The sequence below is a fragment of the Gekko japonicus genome, unplaced genomic scaffold (genome assembly GCF_001447785.1).
Source record: "Gekko japonicus isolate JY-2015 unplaced genomic scaffold, Gekko_japonicus_V1.1 scaffold942, whole genome shotgun sequence".
NCBI lineage: Eukaryota > Metazoa > Chordata > Lepidosauria > Squamata > Gekkonidae > Gekko > Gekko japonicus.
The window spans coordinates 563,031-581,642 of NW_015174871.1; the positions used below are offsets into that span (position 1 = coordinate 563,031).

The 18,612-nt window shown below is 44.1% G+C and overlaps 1 protein-coding gene across 1 annotated transcript in view; it reads right to left on the minus strand.

The window, feature by feature from the left end:
- EOGT (EGF domain-specific O-linked N-acetylglucosamine (GlcNAc) transferase) overlaps window positions 1-14,739 on the minus strand; it is a 32,025-nt gene extending 17,286 nt beyond the window's left edge. Inside the window, exons 1-6 of the mRNA XM_015424809.1 lie at window positions 14,700-14,739; window positions 8,266-8,490; window positions 7,054-7,154; window positions 3,820-3,928; window positions 3,606-3,700; window positions 1,090-1,194 (exon numbers count right to left, since the gene is read on the minus strand). Coding sequence (XP_015280295.1) covers window positions 1,090-1,194; window positions 3,606-3,700; window positions 3,820-3,928; window positions 7,054-7,154; window positions 8,266-8,475 — 620 coding nt within the window. The 5' untranslated portion in view covers window positions 8,476-8,490; window positions 14,700-14,739. The remainder of the gene's footprint in view (window positions 1-1,089; window positions 1,195-3,605; window positions 3,701-3,819; window positions 3,929-7,053; window positions 7,155-8,265; window positions 8,491-14,699) is intronic.
- Between the last annotated feature and the right edge of the window lie 3,873 nt (window positions 14,740-18,612).

Below are 18,612 nucleotides of genomic sequence, written 5' to 3' on the forward strand. Positions count from 1 at the left end.
GGATTGAACCTGCGACCTTCTGCAGGCCAAGCAGATGCTCTGAGTCACAGCCCCTTAACCACAAAACGTCTGATATTTCTCACGGTGGCAGCGATGTATTTGGGAAAGTGCTGTTAAAAGTACTCTAGGATCAGCAGCTAGGAAGCAAGTCATTGTATTTTAACCCATATGACTAAGATCTTTTTGTTTCAAAAGGACTAAAGCAAGTTTTCCAACAATGAGGCTAAATTGCCTAATTAAATTTTTATAGAACAAGAGTAAACTTGAACAAATTGTTTCCATGAGGCACGTAACTAAGGGACTGCCTGTTCGCTGAAGATCTATTTTAGTAGTTCCCAGTGGAGTTTTAACCACCACCACCACCCTTTGAATGGTAGACTCCACTGTTACTTCACAGATGCTTTTGACAATTCTCTCAGTTGAGAGATTTTCTACCCTGAACTATTGTTGGTGGTGATGGAGCTGCTAGTCAGGAAACAATCTCAAAGCACTCGTGGCTCCAAGGAATTAGTCATACATTTATTTAGATACAGGCACAAAGAACATGCTACAGTGCATTCTTAAGTCTCTAAAAGATGAACACTTCTGGTTTTCTTTGCTTAAAGTCAACAGTTCATTAAAGTGGACTTCACATAATGTCACTCAGATCTGGGTTCACACCTGCAATAACCTTCATCTTGGCCACTATCCTCCCTCTTTTTTTCTCTTTCTTTTTAAAATCCTATTTATGGTCTTGCAGTGTTTAGCTGAGCCCAGATTGACTCAATCCAGGATTTGTTTTTGCTTTTCGGAGAAAAATCCAGGCTATTGCGTGATCCCACTGCAACATTTTTTCAGAGTGGCAGCCCTACTAGCCCAGACTAGTGTGATCTCATCAGAATCTAAGCAGGGCCAGTACTTGGATGGGAGACCACCAAGGAAGACTGGGATTGCTATGCAGAGGAAGGCAACGGAAAGCCACCTCTGCTCATTTCTTGCCTTGAAAACCCCATGACATAGAACTTCTTGAGGTCACCATGAGTCAGTGGTGACTAGATGGCACTTCACCTTACCTTAACAAGAGACACCAGATTCAGGTAAACGTCTTACCAAGATTGCAGAGGACTTTTCCGCTGGCCTTCAGCAAGGAAAGCTTTAACATCCAAGTTACAATGACCTCCAATTTGCCCCTTCTGGAAAAAGTCTTCATTAAATCTAAATTATATAAAAAATTATAAATCATTAGCATATTAAAAAACGTCCAAAGCAGAGTAGTAAATTCCCATAAGTAATGCAAGTGAGAATTCTCTCCATTACCTAGATAATTCAAGATAAATATAGCTCGCACCAATTCAGTAACATGCTGCAGCATGCCACTGAGAGCTAATGTACAAGACTACTACATTGGAAAGAAACTGCACTGATCCATGTATGCACTTAGATAGTGCTCACTGCCTCAACATGAATCCAATCTGCAGTTCCAGATACGCATTCATATCTAACTGTTTTCCACAGATAGACTGCTTTCACTCTGCCCATGTTTTGCTACATACAACCCATAGTTCAGCAGTGGAGGTTGAGTACAGTGCATTCCAGGAGGTACTTAACAATACACAGGTCCACTCCATCTATGTTCTTAACTTGGCCATAGATCATAAGAAAAATCTACAAATCTATTTTTCTCCCCACACCTGAAATTCTACAATTACTTTTAATTTGAAAAACTCATTTATTTCCTAAACTGAAATATACACTGCTTTATCTTACTGCTATTCATGAATCATATTTTTCTTCTACGTGCTTGAATTGTGATTTTGTTTACAACCAAAGCTTCAAAAAAAAAAAAAAAGTGCAGCCATTTAAAAGTCACTTGTCAAGAGCCTTAAAATATTTAGAAAAATAAGTTATTACATGGATCATTTGGAGGGGGATTTTTTTTCATGTCTTCAAAAATTTTAAGAATTTTTATATCTCTACATCTGTTACCCATTTTTCCTAATTACCCATTTTCTCCTATTCCAGTTGCGAGTATTTGGCCCCCTCCCCCAAATCCAGTTTTTGCCACTTTCCGTCAGATGTTCCTTACCTTACTTTTTAAAAGTTTCTTTGTGTCACACCTTGGGTTGCTAGGCAATCTAAGATGCTGGCCAGCGTGTGTATGCATGTGTCTGTTAGCTACTTTGGGGGGATTTAATTCCCCCATTTTTAATATATATATTTTCTTCAGACCTGGAGGTGACCCACTTTTATCATAAATACAGATTCTTTTTGTTTGCCAAAGACAAATGTATGATGAAAAACGCATTTGATACTTGACAACTATGGCTTAAATCTCAGCCACCGCTCCATTCGCATAAGGGCATTCAGTACAGACAATTTTCAACAACACTCCATGTTGCAGCTCCCACACCACCTTCTATGTATTCAACAGCCACCCCAAGCATCTTTTCAGGGGTTACAGGGAGCTGTAATGAGAGTGGGAAATCAACAAAAATCAGTTTCATCAACTTCACTCCATTTGAAGTGGTCTGGTGTTGAAGTGAGCGACTCAACACATCTGGACATTGAGGGATGCTACATCACTCTAAGGGTGTACAGGTGCTATCTCCTCGGATGGGATGCCTCTCTTTGTCTTAACCTGGGAGCTGCCTTCTGACCCCTCCTCTCTCTCACTTTGTCCTCTTGCCGTTCACATGGCCTTTCATGGAGACACACGTCATTGAGTTTCCAGTCCCATTACCAGAGCTGGAGTCAATATGCTGGTCTAAATGGACCATGGATCTGGCTCATTCTTCTGTAATTTTAATTGTCCCCCTAACTGTTGGAGTGAGCATACTGGGGGCACTACATTGCTCTAAGTGTGTATTGGTGTTATCTCCTTGAATGAGACGCCTCTCTTTGTCTTAATCTAGGAGCTGCCGTCTGACCTCTCCTCTCCTCTCTCTCTCTCACTTTGTCCTCTCATACTTTACATGGCCTTTCATGGAGACACACGTCTCTGCAAGTCTCTCCTGTAGAGACAATGCCCTCATACTCCCACACATGTGATGCCGGACAAGCTGGCCATCCGTGATAGGGAAAGTACTCTTTATATTAGGCTTCTTTCTCTTCCTTTGACTGCAACCTGAACATGAACTGGATCTACTTGACTAGAAGCAGAGTTTACCTTTTTTGCAATATACTTCTTGGGAGATTTATTTACTGCACTTAGTATCATGCTTCTAGGACTGGGCAAACTCTGCTATATTAACCAAATGTCCCAAAATCTGGATTGAAGCCAATAAGTATACACAGACAAGGAACCAGAAATCAAGGAAGGCCACAAAACAAAAAGCAAACATGGTCCTCAACCCCACAAAGCAAAACAAGTAACTTCTGATCCCTGAGCCTCTGCCATCAAAAACATGCCCTACAAAAAAGAGGCAATTTCCCATCATCTCTCGCCTAATCAAAGTTTTGAGGATTTCTAAGTACCAACCCGTCTATTGATGAAAACTGGACAAGACTAAGGGAAGAATGAGGGCTCATGGGTCCTTGGAGCTATGAACAGCTACAAGAAAGAGAAAGCTGCTTAGCATAATATTTATAGTTTAGTTTCTCCTATGCAAAATGAGTAAGTTAGACACCTGTCATGGGTCCTCTCCGGGCTTCTTAAATCAATGTACAAATTCTTTGCTCTGCAGTATTGGAGATAACGTGAACATTCAAGTGAAGAATCTCCCTGCAAGAAAAAAAAAGAATAACGAGAACTGAAAATAACAAAAAAAAAAAAAAATTGGAAGGCAGCTGGAATGTAGATTTATAGAGTAATTTATTTTTAATATATACCAGTATGCTCACCATTGCCTTAGGTCTGCAGTGAGTCTTCACTTCATCTATCCTCTCTTTAACATAACCAAAATCAGCTTGCTTCCAGAACAAATGCTGAGCCTCCTCGATAGTACTAGCCCTAGCATGTAGAAAGATCACAACAAGCATTCATGTGAGACAATGCCAGTTTTAACTCCAGCAGAAAATAAAGCATAAGAATAAACCTTCGCTCTCATAAAACAGGCTGCCATGTTAACACCTTAAAGGAGGGAATGAAAAGAGATGCCTTCTCCTATTTTGCTTTGGGTGTTGATGGATTGCTCAAGTGTACAGGGAGCTTGTAGGCATCTAGGATGGGAAGTGACCAATGGTGGAGATGATGGGGTTAGAGTACATATCACCAGGTCCCTTCCAATCCTAGAGTTACAGGCTCTGATGCTGCCAACCTCTGTGGTCTCCTCATAGCCACAGATCCTGTCCAGCTGCCATCCAGTTCACAAAGCTGCCATCCAGTTCACATCCTACCGTATTTATAACCTGGGCCACAGAAGGCAAACAGTGGCTGAAGAACTTAAAAAAAAAAGAAAACATCCACAACATCAAGAGTCTCGGCTATCATTTTAAAAGCCCAAGCTTCTACACATCACACAACTGCTTCAAACGTTACTTTTTTTCCTACACAGGCAATAGGGTCACACTACACAAAATAACTCACAAAGTTGCTAGGACAAATTATTAGGGACTGTCGTTATACTACTGTGTGTAGTTTGCTATACACTGGATCCTACTATGTAGTCTTGCATCATTCAATGCGTCAGTTCTTTTCATTAGATTTCTGGTTGGTTCTACAACCCAAAATCTATTTCATTGTTTATTGAATGTCCCATCCGGTTGATTGTACTGACTCACACAGTGTAATCTGCCTTGAGACCCAGTGAGAAAGGAGGACTATGCATTACATAAATAAATGAATGAATGAATGAATGAATGAATGAAAGGCCCAGCACATGTACAACTATGTCACTTTCTGAATTGCAGCATGTCAATCCCACATCTACCATAAAACCTGCAGGCTCCTAAGCAAGAACTATCTCTGAAAGGTGCCTGCTGCAGTACTGACATACAACTATTCCAAAGTGTGACACAAATTTTAAGGCTCAGAGTGAAGTAAAACAACAAAAAGTAAAGCAAATTGAGTTTGATCCAGGCAGCCTTTTCTCTCAACCTCCTCCAATTTCCCATCCTTATTGCAGCCCCCATCCCACATCACTTCCAGGTTGGATTACTGTAACTCGCTCTATACAGGGGGCTACCCTTGGGCCTGATCCAGAAACTACAGCTAGTGCAGAATGCAGTGGCACACTTGCTGACAACGATGCCTTCATGGGCACACATCCAGCTGGTGTTGCGCCAACTGCACTGGCTGCTGACAGAATACTAGATCTGGATCAAGGTTATAGTCTTGACCTTTAAAGCCCTATGCGACCTGGAACCATCATAACTGCGGGACCGCCTCTCCCCACATAAGCTCCGGAGAGCTGTACACTCTTCCAATCAGCACTTCCTCATGATCCCCAGCCTGAGGGACATCCGCTTAGCCTCAACCAGGGCAACAGCTTAACCTGGTGGAACATGCTCCCACTCAAGATCACGGCCCTGTGGGACTTATTACAGTATTACCACAGGGACTGTAAAATGGAGCTATTCCGACAGGCTTTTGGTTGAGGCAGCAGACGTTCAACCATTCTGACCTCCCCTGTTCATGGCCCCTTCCCGATGCCCTGATGTTTTAGATAATACTATTCGGCACTGGAGCTTTCTGAGCTACCTATTTCCACCTGAAATGAGGCACGATGTTTATTGTTTATTGTGCCGTCTATTGTTTTATTGTTCTATGGATTTTATGTTGTAAGCTGCCCTGAGCCCACTTGTGGGATAGGGCAAGGCAGGGGTCATTTCCTGACGGAGCACCCCAGAGCAGCGCTCTGGGAGGAAGGAGCCCAGACCCCGCCCCCCGCCCACGGAGACACTCAGGGGCGGCGGGTTTTTTAAAAATGTTTTGGTTCCTTGCCCGATCTTCTCCAGGTTCCCTGCAGCCTGCCCTGCAGTGGGCTAGCTGGAGATGGGGAGGGCAGGAAGGCAGGCATGGCTGGAGACAGCAAGCACAGGGAGGCAATCATGCCTGGGTTCTCTGCCTGATCTTCTCCAGGTTCCCTGCAGCCTGCCCTGCAGTGGGCTAGCTGGAGATGGGGAGGGCAGGAAGGCAGGCATGGCTGGAGACAGCAAGCACAGGGAGGCAATCATGCCTGGGTTCTCTGCCTGATCTTCTCCTCTGGAGAAGATCGGGCAGGGAACCCTGACATTTAACACCCCCCCATGTCTCTCCTCAAAATCGGAGAGAAAGCAGAGAGGCTCAGGGGGGAAGGCAGGCATGTCTGCCTCCCTGCGCTTACCGTCTCCAGCTAGCCCACCGTGCAAAAGCAGGCAGGCTGGCTGGAGACGGCGAGCGCAGGGAGGCAGTTATGGAGGCAGTTATCCTCTGGAGAAGATCGGGCAGGGAACCCTGACATTTAACCCCCACCCCATTCTCTCTCTGCCGTCTCCAGCTAGCCCATGGTGAGCGCAGGGAGGCAGACATGCCTGCCTTCCCCCCTGAGCCTCTCCGCTTTTGCGGAGAGACTGGGGGGGGGATTTAAATTTCTGGGTTCCCTGGCCACCCTAGCATTTGTACGTCCCCAGCAAATTATAGTTAAGGAGAACTAATGATTCAAGAGAAGCATGCATGCACCATATGGTAGATGACGTCCATTATCATGATCAGAAAAGCCAGCACTGGATCCCAAGAAACAGGAGTATAAGGTCAGCTCCAGCATACAAGCAGCTCTTGGGTTGGACACCATGACCATTTCTGGTGACAGAAGGGATTTCACTCAGTGGAATTGGATTTTACGGAGAGACGGGGGGGGGGGGCATTTAAACTCATTTGCATAGCTCATTTTAAACATGCCTGCCTTTTCAGGGTGTGTGTCATATGCAAATGAGTTATGCAAATGAGCTCCTGCACCTCTTTTTCTAGGAAATGACCCCTGGGGCAGGGTATAAATTAAATAAATAAATGATGATGACAACGACGATGACTTTTGTACTCATCAGCACGGCCTTTTTCTGGTGGTCAAAGGGGACTCCTCCCGCTTTTTTTAACCACATGCTGGATCCAAGTCAATGTATGCAATTGCACTCCATAAATTTAATATGCATACTTACCACCCTGCCTCCGCATAATCACATGTTGGATATCCAAACCTTTTTTCTGGTTTACAGGATTTCTCATAGCCCCAACATGATTTCAATTTCTTCAAGTATTTCTGATGAGACAAGATCTCAGTTTAAAAACAAATAGGATGGTGTTATAGCAACTCACAGCTGATTCCCAAAGAGCCAATCTTCTAAAACAGTGTAACTTTGTTTCTAATTTTTCATTTTCTTAAAATTATTATCCTGAGGGTGTAAAAATGCACACATGATCTGCAGAAACGTGTACAGTACATCAAAGCTTACAATAATTCTACCATTTGTCCAATTTTGCATGTGGGTATTTTCAGAGAAGCTACAAATCTGAACAAGATTAAAGATGTAGACCTTTAATTTCTTTGTACTATGTACAATGACAATAAAGTTTATTATTATCATTATCATTATCATTATTATTATTATTATGGGCCACAGAACAGACCACTAAAATTTTCTTTATGAACAAATAAATACTTTGGATAGGCATTCCCAATCGGTCAACACTACAAATCATGCCATTAGCACCTATTGTGCTCATGCATATATTTAGTACATGCACTTCTTTGCAGCCCCTAAACGCTACAATAGTCTTGGGATCAACTTCAGTACAGAAATGCTAGATTCCATAATATGCAAACTACACTCTTACTCCTTATGTTTTGGCACATGGTATTTGAAATAAGTGCAAGACTCTGGTGAAGATACGAATGACATGATTTTAGAGAGTTAGACTCTGCTGGCCTACTTGGCATATCTGATTTTGGTTTGGGCACTGTTCTTAGGGAGGGGCTGTAGCTCAGTGACAGAACACCTGCTTGGCATGCAGATGGTCCCAGGTGCAATCCCCAGCATCTCCAGTTGAAAGCACCAGGTAGTATGTGATGTGAAGACCTCCACTGAGACCCTGGAGAGCCACTGCCAGTCTGAGCAGACAATACTGACTTTGATGGACCAAAGATCTGATTCAGTATAAGGCAGCTTCATGTGTTCTCATATAACCGGTTGGTGGGAAATTCACGCCCTCCCAAACACACACCACCTAGTAGCCTAAACAGCAGCCATTCCAAACCCTGCAATTGTCTGGAAAATGAACCGTCTTTAACCTCTGCGAGTCTACAAATTAACCACTGAGATTCTAAGAATAAAACAAGCAATTTTTTTTCCAGTGAGTAAATGAGTTCTTACTTTATATGGGCAATGAGGATCCTGCTTACAGGCTGTGGCAATGTGCTGGTTGTTATGTAAAAAGTAGGGGATGTGCTCTTCTGGCACGTTGATGTTTTCATAGCTAAACAATGGCGCTTCCGGAATACTGCTGGCATCAGCAAGATTTTCATCATGAATACTGGCCCAGATTTCCCGAAGTAGCACTCCAAATGCAAGCAGCATTAACATGGCAGTCAAGCAACCCTTAAAAAAAAAAAAAAAAACACTAAAAAGATTTAAGCATGACATGATTTCAACCAACCTGACTCTTTTCAGTAATTAATTCCAGCATGCAGCTATTAATCTCTTGGCCCAAAAGGCTCTCTTCTGGATACCACCTTGTATCCATGACTAACTCAGTAATTACCATTACTGATGCTAAAACCAGCACAAACTTTGAGCCAAGCGGCACCTTTAAGACCAACAAAGGCTGCAGTCACAATGGACGCTTGGCATGATCTGGCAATGGAGGCTTGGCATGATCTGGCAGCACCTCTATTTGTGGCAGTTTAAATTTTCACAGGAAGGGGTAACCAGACAGCATGCCCTGAAGCAGCTCCTCTGTGTGCCAGTCCTGTGCTGAAGCATCCACATTACCATTGCCTCAGCCACGGAGCAGGGGGCCCTTGTTCGCAATGGGGGTCATTTATGCTCATATGCACTTATGTGCACATCCCTACCGGATAAAAAACAACAACAACCAAGACTGAGATGGAAGTGATTGTTCACACTTCTCACCCGGCATCCATTTGCTACAAGGGGGTTCAGATGTTAGGAAAAGTGGAGTGGAAGTGCTGGCATACATAAAGACTGGACTTTCTCTGGTGTCTGCAAACATCCCTTCCTAGATGGGCTGGACCCGGGTGCTGATGACTGGGTCACAGAAGGCAGATGTTGTTGTCTGATCATGCTCTTTACATCCGCAAATGTAACACAACTATATCGGCACTAACTGCTCATGTGACCACAGCCCAAGTTTTATCCAAGGTATAAGCTTTAGATACAATGAAAATGGAAATTACCGGTTCATACATATAGTTAGATTGTGAGAGCAGTAAATTAGCATACAGCATAATGAAGATGTTTAACAGATTCAAGGACCAAACAAGAATAACAAGCTTAGTTTATATAGTTACCATTTGTTTGGGTTTAATTCCGGGGGGGGGAAGGGCACAGTGGAGGAAATAAATATGTCAGAATTGGAGATTGATGGGCAGATGTATCCTTAATTGTGGAATACTGAGAGTAAGCAAAGGATATGCTGTTCCCAAGGCATCCATGGGAACGCCAAGTAAGGAAAATATGTAAAAGTCCCTTGGGCTTTATTCCTTCCACACTGAATTTAGAATGGATGCCAAAACAAATGCAGAGAAGAAACTGCCACTGATGTGTATTTTGTGCATGAATTCTATGAGATTCTACATCCAGAACCAGAGGCTGGGGGAGAAGCTAGAAACTCAGCTCTAGGGCGTCTCTCTGGATTACGGGGGAAGAAAGAACCGGTTCAGAAGCAACTCTGCTGCATCACAAGAAGGCTGTTGCAATGATTCTCATGGACATGCTTTGTTAAAGCAGTAAAATGCTTACCCAAAGGATGGGGATTATATTGAAATGTGGCAAGAAATGTATTGAAGCTAAGTGGGTGGCCAAATGGGGGTTGCTCTTTGCTCTATGCCTGCATTCTAGAACTGTAAACCACTGCCATTTTTACCCTCTGGTTGTCAGGCATGCAACCAGATCAAAGATGATAGCGGAGACTGGTGGATTAGTGGCTGATGGGGGGAAAAAGGCACCGGGGAAGGCAGACAGATCAGTGGTAGAACATATGGTCTGTGTGCCTAAATTTACACGGTGACATTCTAGTATCTCAATTTAAAGGGTGTTAGGTGGCCGGTATTAGGAAAGACTTCTCTCTGCTCAAGACCCTGGAGAACCACCACCAGTCAGATAATAATAAACCTCGTTCCGCCTACACTAAGTTCCAGTTTGTCCTTGGGCTCAATTCAAGGTGCTGGTATTTATCTTTAAAGCCCTGTACAGTCTGGGACCAATATACCTTAAGGACTGGCTTTTCCCACATGAACCTACCCACTCACTTCGGTCATCCTCAAAGGCTCTGCTTTGGTTGGCCCTGCCGTCTGAGGCTAGATGGATGGCAACCTGACAAAGGGCCTTCTCTGTCGTGGCACCAAAACTTTGGAACTCCCTCCCCAGGGAGATTCATCTGTCTCCCTCCATCAGTGTCTTTTTCACCAGCAGCTGAAGGTTTTATTGTTTTGTCTGGCATACCCCAAAGAATGGTTATTGGGCCTCCTTCTAGTGTTGATTAGGTGTTTTAAACTGAATTTTACATTCTTAACTGTATTTTAACTATCTAAATGTTTTCATGTATTTCATGTTCACCACCCTGTGGACCATGATTGGGGGGACAGGAAGCATAAAAAATGTTCTAAATAAGTAAAAAAAATAAATGGAACAATGGTCTGGCTCAATATAAGACGGCTTCACATACATTCATATGGTGTCTTCATATATCTACATAATACCTCAATATATTTAATTCCCACTATGGCCAAATCTGTAGATATGTAAATCTGGAGATTGGAGCCATGAACAGACAAGACATAAGAGAAAAGCACCATGCTTGCAGAAAAAAACTAAAAATAAATAAATAAATCAGGGGGTTAACCCCCCAGTGATAAAAGAAGAACCTGTACCTTTAAGAAGTCAATGTTCTCAGTGTATCGCTATGCAACCACAACAGCCTTGCTAGCCTTGCTGGTCTGGTTTCTGTTAGGGGGAGGGGGCATAGTCCTTTCCAAGACTGTTTTGACCTTTAAGGGAGGAGTCACCAGGATCAGGCCTGGCAGGAACCACCAGGCAACTTACTACGACCCGACTTGCATGCCTCGCCCATGCTTGCTTCTGTTCAACAGCAGCCACCCGACAAAAACCAGTATGCTGTAGTGGTTAGAGCTTCAGATTAGGATCTGGGAGACTGAGGTTTGAATCACCATTCTGCCACAGAAGCTCACCTTGGGCCAGTCCCATACTCTCAGCCTAACCTACTTTACAGGGTTGTTGCAAGCAATGTTCCCTCTAAGCTGTGGAGTCCTGTGAGCAGAAATTCTACTTTGTAAGCTACTGGCATTAAAGTTGTGAGCGAGTGATTTGGCTATTGCATAAATTAGTTTGCTCTGGAGTCATCCTTCCCGAGCCGAGACAAAAAGCTGTGAGCCGGAGGCTAAAATACTGTGAGCTAGCTCACACTAATTCAGCTTAGGGGGAACAGTGGTTGCAAGGAAGTACAGCTGCAGGAGTTGTGACTTCAGATAAACAGAAAGGTGGTCTCTAAAAACATATGTGGGCTTGTCCTATTGGCCTTCAGCACCATCCATCAATCTCAAAATATATGAAAAGCCTCCCATGCTTCCTAGGCCAATCAAGAATCAGAAGGATACCCAATGGCATCCCAAATGACTGCTGAATGAAGAAATGTACAGATCCTCACCCAACCTCCACCCTCCACCCACGGCAAGTGTTCCACTATTTTCTCCTGAACTAAGAGAGCCTAGTTTTAGGATGAGAAGAATCTATTACAAGGACCAGGGGACATCTGGAAGAGAAAATTAGCAGACAGGAACAAAGTTACACATCTTTCCTTTTCTGCCTACCTGTTTTGCTATGCAAGTGTCTCTGCCCCATCCCTGCTTTTGCCCTGTGAAGGAAACACAGGGTTGGCAGGTCCTAGTTCTGCCTTAATATCTTTGGATCTTACCTAGCTGGCTGGTTACAACATTTGTTTAAAGAATTTAAACAGTATTAATACAACCAAGGGATGTCAAATTCTTCATATAATGTTTCAGAGTTGTGGCAAGATGAGGACAGGGAATGGGGCATCTGCTTTGCATACAGAAGGTCCCAAGTTCAATCCCCTGGCCCATGAGTTAAAAGGGATCAGAGTGAGTGACAATGATTTCTACTTTGGACCCTGGAGAGGCAGAGTATACTGACTTTGATAGACTAATAACAATAATTCGTCCAGTACAATGCAATTTTGTATATTCAGTACACCGTGAGAGAGGGTTTTAGATTTTTTTTAAAAAAAGATTCACTGATTGCTCCCTGCTGAAATTGGTTGCAAGTGGCCTTGTCAGGTTGACAATAAGCTAGCCTTACAAGGTAAAAAAAAAAAAGGTAAAGGTTCCCCTGCTCGAAAGCCAGTCAAATCCGACTCTAGGGTTGCGGTGCTCATCTCCGTTTCAAAGCCAAAGAGCCAGCACTGTCCGAAGACGTTTCCGTGGTCATGTGGCTGGCATGACTAAACACCTAGGCGCACGGAATGCTGTTGCCTTCCCACCGAAGTGGTACCTATTTATCTACTTGCAATTTCTTGCTTTCGAACTGCTAGGTTGGCAGGAGCTGGAACTAGAGCCTTACAAACAAGCCTATAAAAGCCACACACAAGAACCAGCTCTCCTCCAACTCACACGCGCTCCTCTACCAGTTTATCTCCAAAACAATTTTACCTACCACAGATAAGCACCAAGATATACACTTCCCTTCCGCTTAACCTCATTTGCTTTGATACTGGAACTAGTGGGATGAGGACTATGCAATAAGACACCCCCGAAACTAAATCCTGTTGGGAACAGTGGATACGAAATGTTCTAAATGAGCATGAAGCTTTGAGGTCTTGCATCTACCACTCTTAAGATGCAAGAGAACTGGAATGGAAGTACTTTATACTCTAATGGCACAAAGGCAAGAAAGATGTACGGAGTATTTTCAAAAGGACCATTCACAAACTTGCATTAAAAGAAGACAAACTAAAATAATTTCCAACAGTATCAGCAAAGAATTACAGTGCAAGAATAAACTGCATCCAAAATCAATGTTGTCTGTGAGGATACCAGAGTTACCAGATTAAAATACCAGAACAAAGAGCTACTGCGTATCTGCTATGGAAATAATACATTGTAATATTTTACAGTACTATGGTATTCTGAAATAAGGGATCTCTAGCGATTACTCTAGCTGAACAGAGTGGCATGCAGATGCAGTCCCAAATATGCTAGTGTGATGTAGTGGTTAAGTGCGCAAAATCTAATTTGGGAGAACCGGGTTTGATTCCCCACCCCCCCCACTTGTAGCTGCTGGATGACCTTGGGCAAGCCATAGTTCTGGCAGAGGTGTTCTTGAAAAGAGCAGTTTCTGTTAGAGCTCTCTCAGACCCACCTACCTCACAGGGTGTCTGTTGTGGGGAAGGGAAGGGAGTTTGTAAACTGGTCTGAGACTCCGAGTGAAGGGCGGGGTATAAATCCAATCTCTTCTTCTCTCTCTTCTTCTTACCTGAAAGTACCCCATATTTAACTCAGTGGAACCCCTGAAAATCTATGCATAAGACTTCTTGTACTGCTTGTACGTACTTCTTGTATATTACTAAAAAATAATAATCATTTAGTAGTGGAGCAGTGCCCACTTCCATCCCTGTACATTGCTAAGAGTCTAGCCATGAATGCTTGATTAGGTAAAGGAGAGAGGTAGAGATACCCAAGGGTCACCTCCCTGAAAGAGCATTTTCAAGCAATGGACAGTGTGCTCCATACATTGGTCATCCCCAGGTCCTCTTTCCGTTCCAGAACTCTTGGTGGTAGTGGAAAGTGCTGTCAAGTCACAGCCGATTTATAGCGACCCAGTAGGGTTTTCAAGGTAAGAGATGTTCAGAGGTGGTTTTGCCATTGCCTGCCCTAGCGTCACAACGGTATTTCTTGGAGGTCTCCTCCCATCCAAATACTAGCCTACTTAGCTTCTGAGATCTGACAAGATTGGGCTAGCCTGAGCTATCCAAGTTAGGAGGGCTCTTACTACATGCAAAATAGTAACACAAAAAAGTGATTGTGAGTACATACAAAGGGTCTGCCACTTTTGTACAATCAGTTTAATGGAAATCTGGAATTTGAGGGCAGGACTGCCATATAAGAGGGTGTGCTTTCCTGTCTCCACAATTCCTCCAGTGGAGCTCCATTTAACATGAATCATTACCAAGAAAACATGCATTTCTTGAGCTAGTAGAGTATCAAGAGCAGAGTTTGGAGGGATTTACTCCCAGATAATCATGCACAAGATTACAGCCTTTGAGGAGAGCACAGAAAAGAAATCCTCTTTTCCCCCCAAGCTGATTGGTCTACTGCAAACAGCATTTCCTCATAAACACCGCCAAGGATGCGGACAGCAGTCAGCCAAGAGGCTACCCCTACGGCGAACTGCCCGGCTCAGAAAACACGCGTGGCGAAAGAGAGCCCGTTCCCGCCGCAGCCAGAGGAAGTGGCCGGGAGGTGCCCCTTCTGCTCCGGACCCTGCCGCGAGTCAGGCTCGCCATCATGAGAAGCGAGACACACGCGTCGCTGTACCTCGAGGAACCGAACCGAAGCCAGCCGTACAGCGGCGCGCTGGGTCTCCGGGCCGCGCACACGCAGCTTCTCCCGCCTGGCAGTGGTGGTGCCAGGGCAGCCGCTCCTGCCGAGGCTCCCCCTTCACCCGCGCTGCAGGGGGAAAGAGAAGCAGCGACAGCGAGCCGGAGGAGGAGCCTGAAAGCGCTGGCTCAACCTTCCGGAAACCAAGCGGCTAGCCGTGAGGCTCGTCAGGGCGCGCCCTCGGTGGGTCCGCATTATTGGAGACAGAGGCAAGGGGGTGGGAGGGGGGAGTCGTCCACGGAACTCGCCTCACCAAGGCCTGGCAGGAGGCCTCCCTCGCCCTTTGCCAAAGGCACCTGACTGGCCCAGAGAGGGGGAAGAGGCGCTTTACCGCGGCGGGTCTGGAGCTGCTCGCCGAAGCCGCGCGCACTGTCGCCCCTTTCGCCGGCTAGGCCAGAAAGGGCGGCGGCATCAAAGCAGGCGGGGAGCCGCCCCCTTCCTTCTCTCGGACTGAGTTCCCGCTGCTCCTGGCGCCACCTGAAGCTTCCTCGCAAGCGGTTGCGCCTCTAGGTTGAGCCTTTCTAGATGCTGGAAAGGAAAATGGATGGATTGACCGGGGGGGGGGGGGGGGGGGGAGCCCAGCCCGTTATAATTCAAGGGCGGTAGCCGTGTTAGTCTGTTGCAGCCACGATGAACAGGAGGCCTGTAGCTCCTTAACCACTTTTGGGGGTGAAATTCTTCCTTTTGAACTTTTTGAGAGTGGGAGAGTGGGGGGGGGGGGGGGGGGGTTGTACACACACACACCCACACACACCCCATTTAGGAAGTGAGCCCAAAGTATAGCCACCACTTCGTTTTTTCATTATATATAAAAAAACACCTGGGATTTAAAAACACCTCAATTTTTTTTATTCTGCAGATTTGTGATACCTGCAGTTACCAAATAATACAACCTGCCTTCATAGTACAGATCTTTTTTTATGCAATCGTTAAAGCTGGTCAATTATGCACGCAGCAAAAAGGCGACCAAATTATGCCAAGATATCTTTCTTCATAATGCTGTGGGTTTTTTCCAGTAGCTACAGGAAAATCTTCAATGGTAGCATAGGAAATGTAACCCAGACAAACACCATTGTTCTATTTCCTCTATATCTTGAACTCATTTCCCAGTTTTTGTTCCAGTTGAATGTTCTCAAAATATTTGCCCCACCGATTTTTTTTAAAAATCTCTTTAAAAAGCCATATATGAATTATTCCATGTACTGCATTATTGCTCACATAACTAATGCTTTTTAAGAAAGAAAATATCGAGATTTTTTAATATTACAGGAAATTGTCTGGGACAAACTGCACACTTTACTTGCCCTTCAGACAAATCATGAAAGGGTAGACAGCCCAGATCAGCTTGTTTTTTTAAAAAATGCATAACTTGCAAAACATTACAAAGCAATTACAGTGACAGTTGCTGGTAGACAGATGTTGCTTCTGTTAATTCTATGAGAACAAACAAAATCAAGTTGATGTGACATTTAAAAAAATGGAAGCAGTTTTCCATTAAGACACCTAAAATATGCCATTTCCTTATGTTTGGAAAAGCCAAGATTTAACTTTGTAAGATAATTGCAGACCCTTTAATATACACCTGTTCTTACACACTGCCTTTATGTCTTTAAGACCTGCTTCCTCTCAAATGGTACACCATAAAAATATCAGGATCTGCTGTCACTTAATGGCTGCATTCTCATTTCAGTGATCATTAGCTAATAGCAGATATTTGCCATTTCCCCAATCCAACAGGACTTGTGGAATCACTTCATTCAGAACTCACTTGTCAATAAGTTTACCAACACCACATCACAACATAACGAGGAGTACAATGAACCCATTCATAAGACATTTCATCCTCGGGCCCAAAAGGAGGTTGGTGGGAGGCATCATTAATGCCATTTGCTATTCTAGCACTAAATACTGCTGTGACCAAAATGTCATCATCACCTAATTTAGAATACAAATATACTAGATTTCAAGCTTAGGCAAGTTGAGTCATTTCCTTAAGAGTCCCTCTCTGGCTGGAAATATAAAATGAGGGGCTACAGTGCTGGGGAGGCAGATATTTCATCTTTAAATTCAAAATTTATTATCAACTCTCAGGGTTTTTTTGGGGGGGGGGTTACATTTTAATTTTTTTCTTTGCATTAGCTAAAGAGTCCTGAATCCAGAGAAAGGGTAGTTACTAGAAGTTGAAGGACAATAGGCAGAAAGCAAGAAATTCATAGTGAGTGTGTGGGTATAATGCTGTGCAAACTACCGAATTACGAAACCAGGCACACTTCTCAAGAACCCTTTGCTACCATGAGTACTAAACTCACACATCTCCAAAGGGGTCTTCCAAGGCAAGTTGTTGTTTCACTTGTTCAGTCGCACAGTTGAGTCTGACTCTTTATGACCCCATGGACCACATCACGCCAGGCCCTTCTGTCCTCTGCCGTCCCCCAGAGTGTGCTCAACTTCATGTTTGTTGGATCGATAACACTGTCTAACCATCTCATCCTTTGCCATCCCCGTCTTCTTTTACCATCAATCTTTCCCAGCATCAGGGTCTTCTCCAGTGAGTGCTCCCTTTTTATTTGGTGGCCAAAGTATTCAAGCTTCAGCTTCAGTATACAAGGAGGATCTCAATGTCCTTAATAAGCACAACAGTGTGATCGCTGACCTTGAGCCAGACATCCTGGAGTGCGAAGTCAAATGGGCCTCAGAAAGCATTATTAACAACAAAGTTAGCGGAGATGACGGTATCCCAGCTGAGCTATTCAAAGTCCTAAAAGATGATGCTGTTAAGGTGCTGCACTCCACATGCCAGCAAATTTGGAAAATGCAACTGTGGCCACAGGATTGGAAAAGGTCAGTTTACATTCCAATCCCAAAGAAGGGCAATGCCAAGGACTGTTCAAGCCATTGCACAATTACACTCATTTCACACACTAGCAAGGTTGTGCTCAAGATCCTACAAGCTAGGCTTCAGCAGTACGTGGATAGAGAACTACCAGAAGTACACGCTGGGTTTCAAGGATGTAGAGAAACTAGAGATCAAATTGCCAACATTTGCTGGATTATGGAGAAATGTTCCCTCTAAGCTATGCAGTCTTGTGAGCAAAAATTCTACTTTGTGAGGTACTGGCATTAAAGTTGTGAGCGAGTGATGTGGCTACTGCATAAATTAGTTTGCTCTGAAGCCATTCTTCCTGAGCTAAAACAAAAAAGTGTGAGCCGGAGGCTAAAAAACGGTGAGCTAGCTCACACTAACTCAGCTTAGAGGGAACAATGCAAGGGAGTACTTCTGCTTCACTGACTACTACGCTAAAGCCTTTGATTGTGTGGATCACAACAAACTGTGGCAAGTCCTTAAAGAGATGGGAGTTCCAGACCACCTCACATGTCTCTTGAGAAACCTGTATAAGGGTCAAGAAGCGACAGTTAGAAAGTATGGTCTGTTAAATCAGTCAAGCCAGAGTGACACAGTGGTCCAAGTGCTTCCCTCAGCTGTGAGCTCCTTGCTTTCTTGTGACGCTCTCCATGTAAGATGCTGGGGAAAAACACCCTTCAGCTTTACCTCACTGCATATAAGTCTAACATAGCATTGGGAATTCCATTGTAAGAAGGGGAGCATATAATTGAACATTTAAGTTGGTTGTAGAAAAACTGGGTAGACTGAGCACTAAACCAGATGTCTTAAGGGTTTTTTTTGTGTGTTTTTTAAAAAAGAGCTGGGTCTAAGTCCCCTGCAGCAGTTGCAGAGAATGTTTTTTTAAAAAATAAAGGGGAGTCCATTTGGGTTGAAATGCCACCACAGGGGGAGGAAGGGCTCCTGCCTTACCCCCCAGCCAACTTCCCATTCCAAACCAGTGCTGTT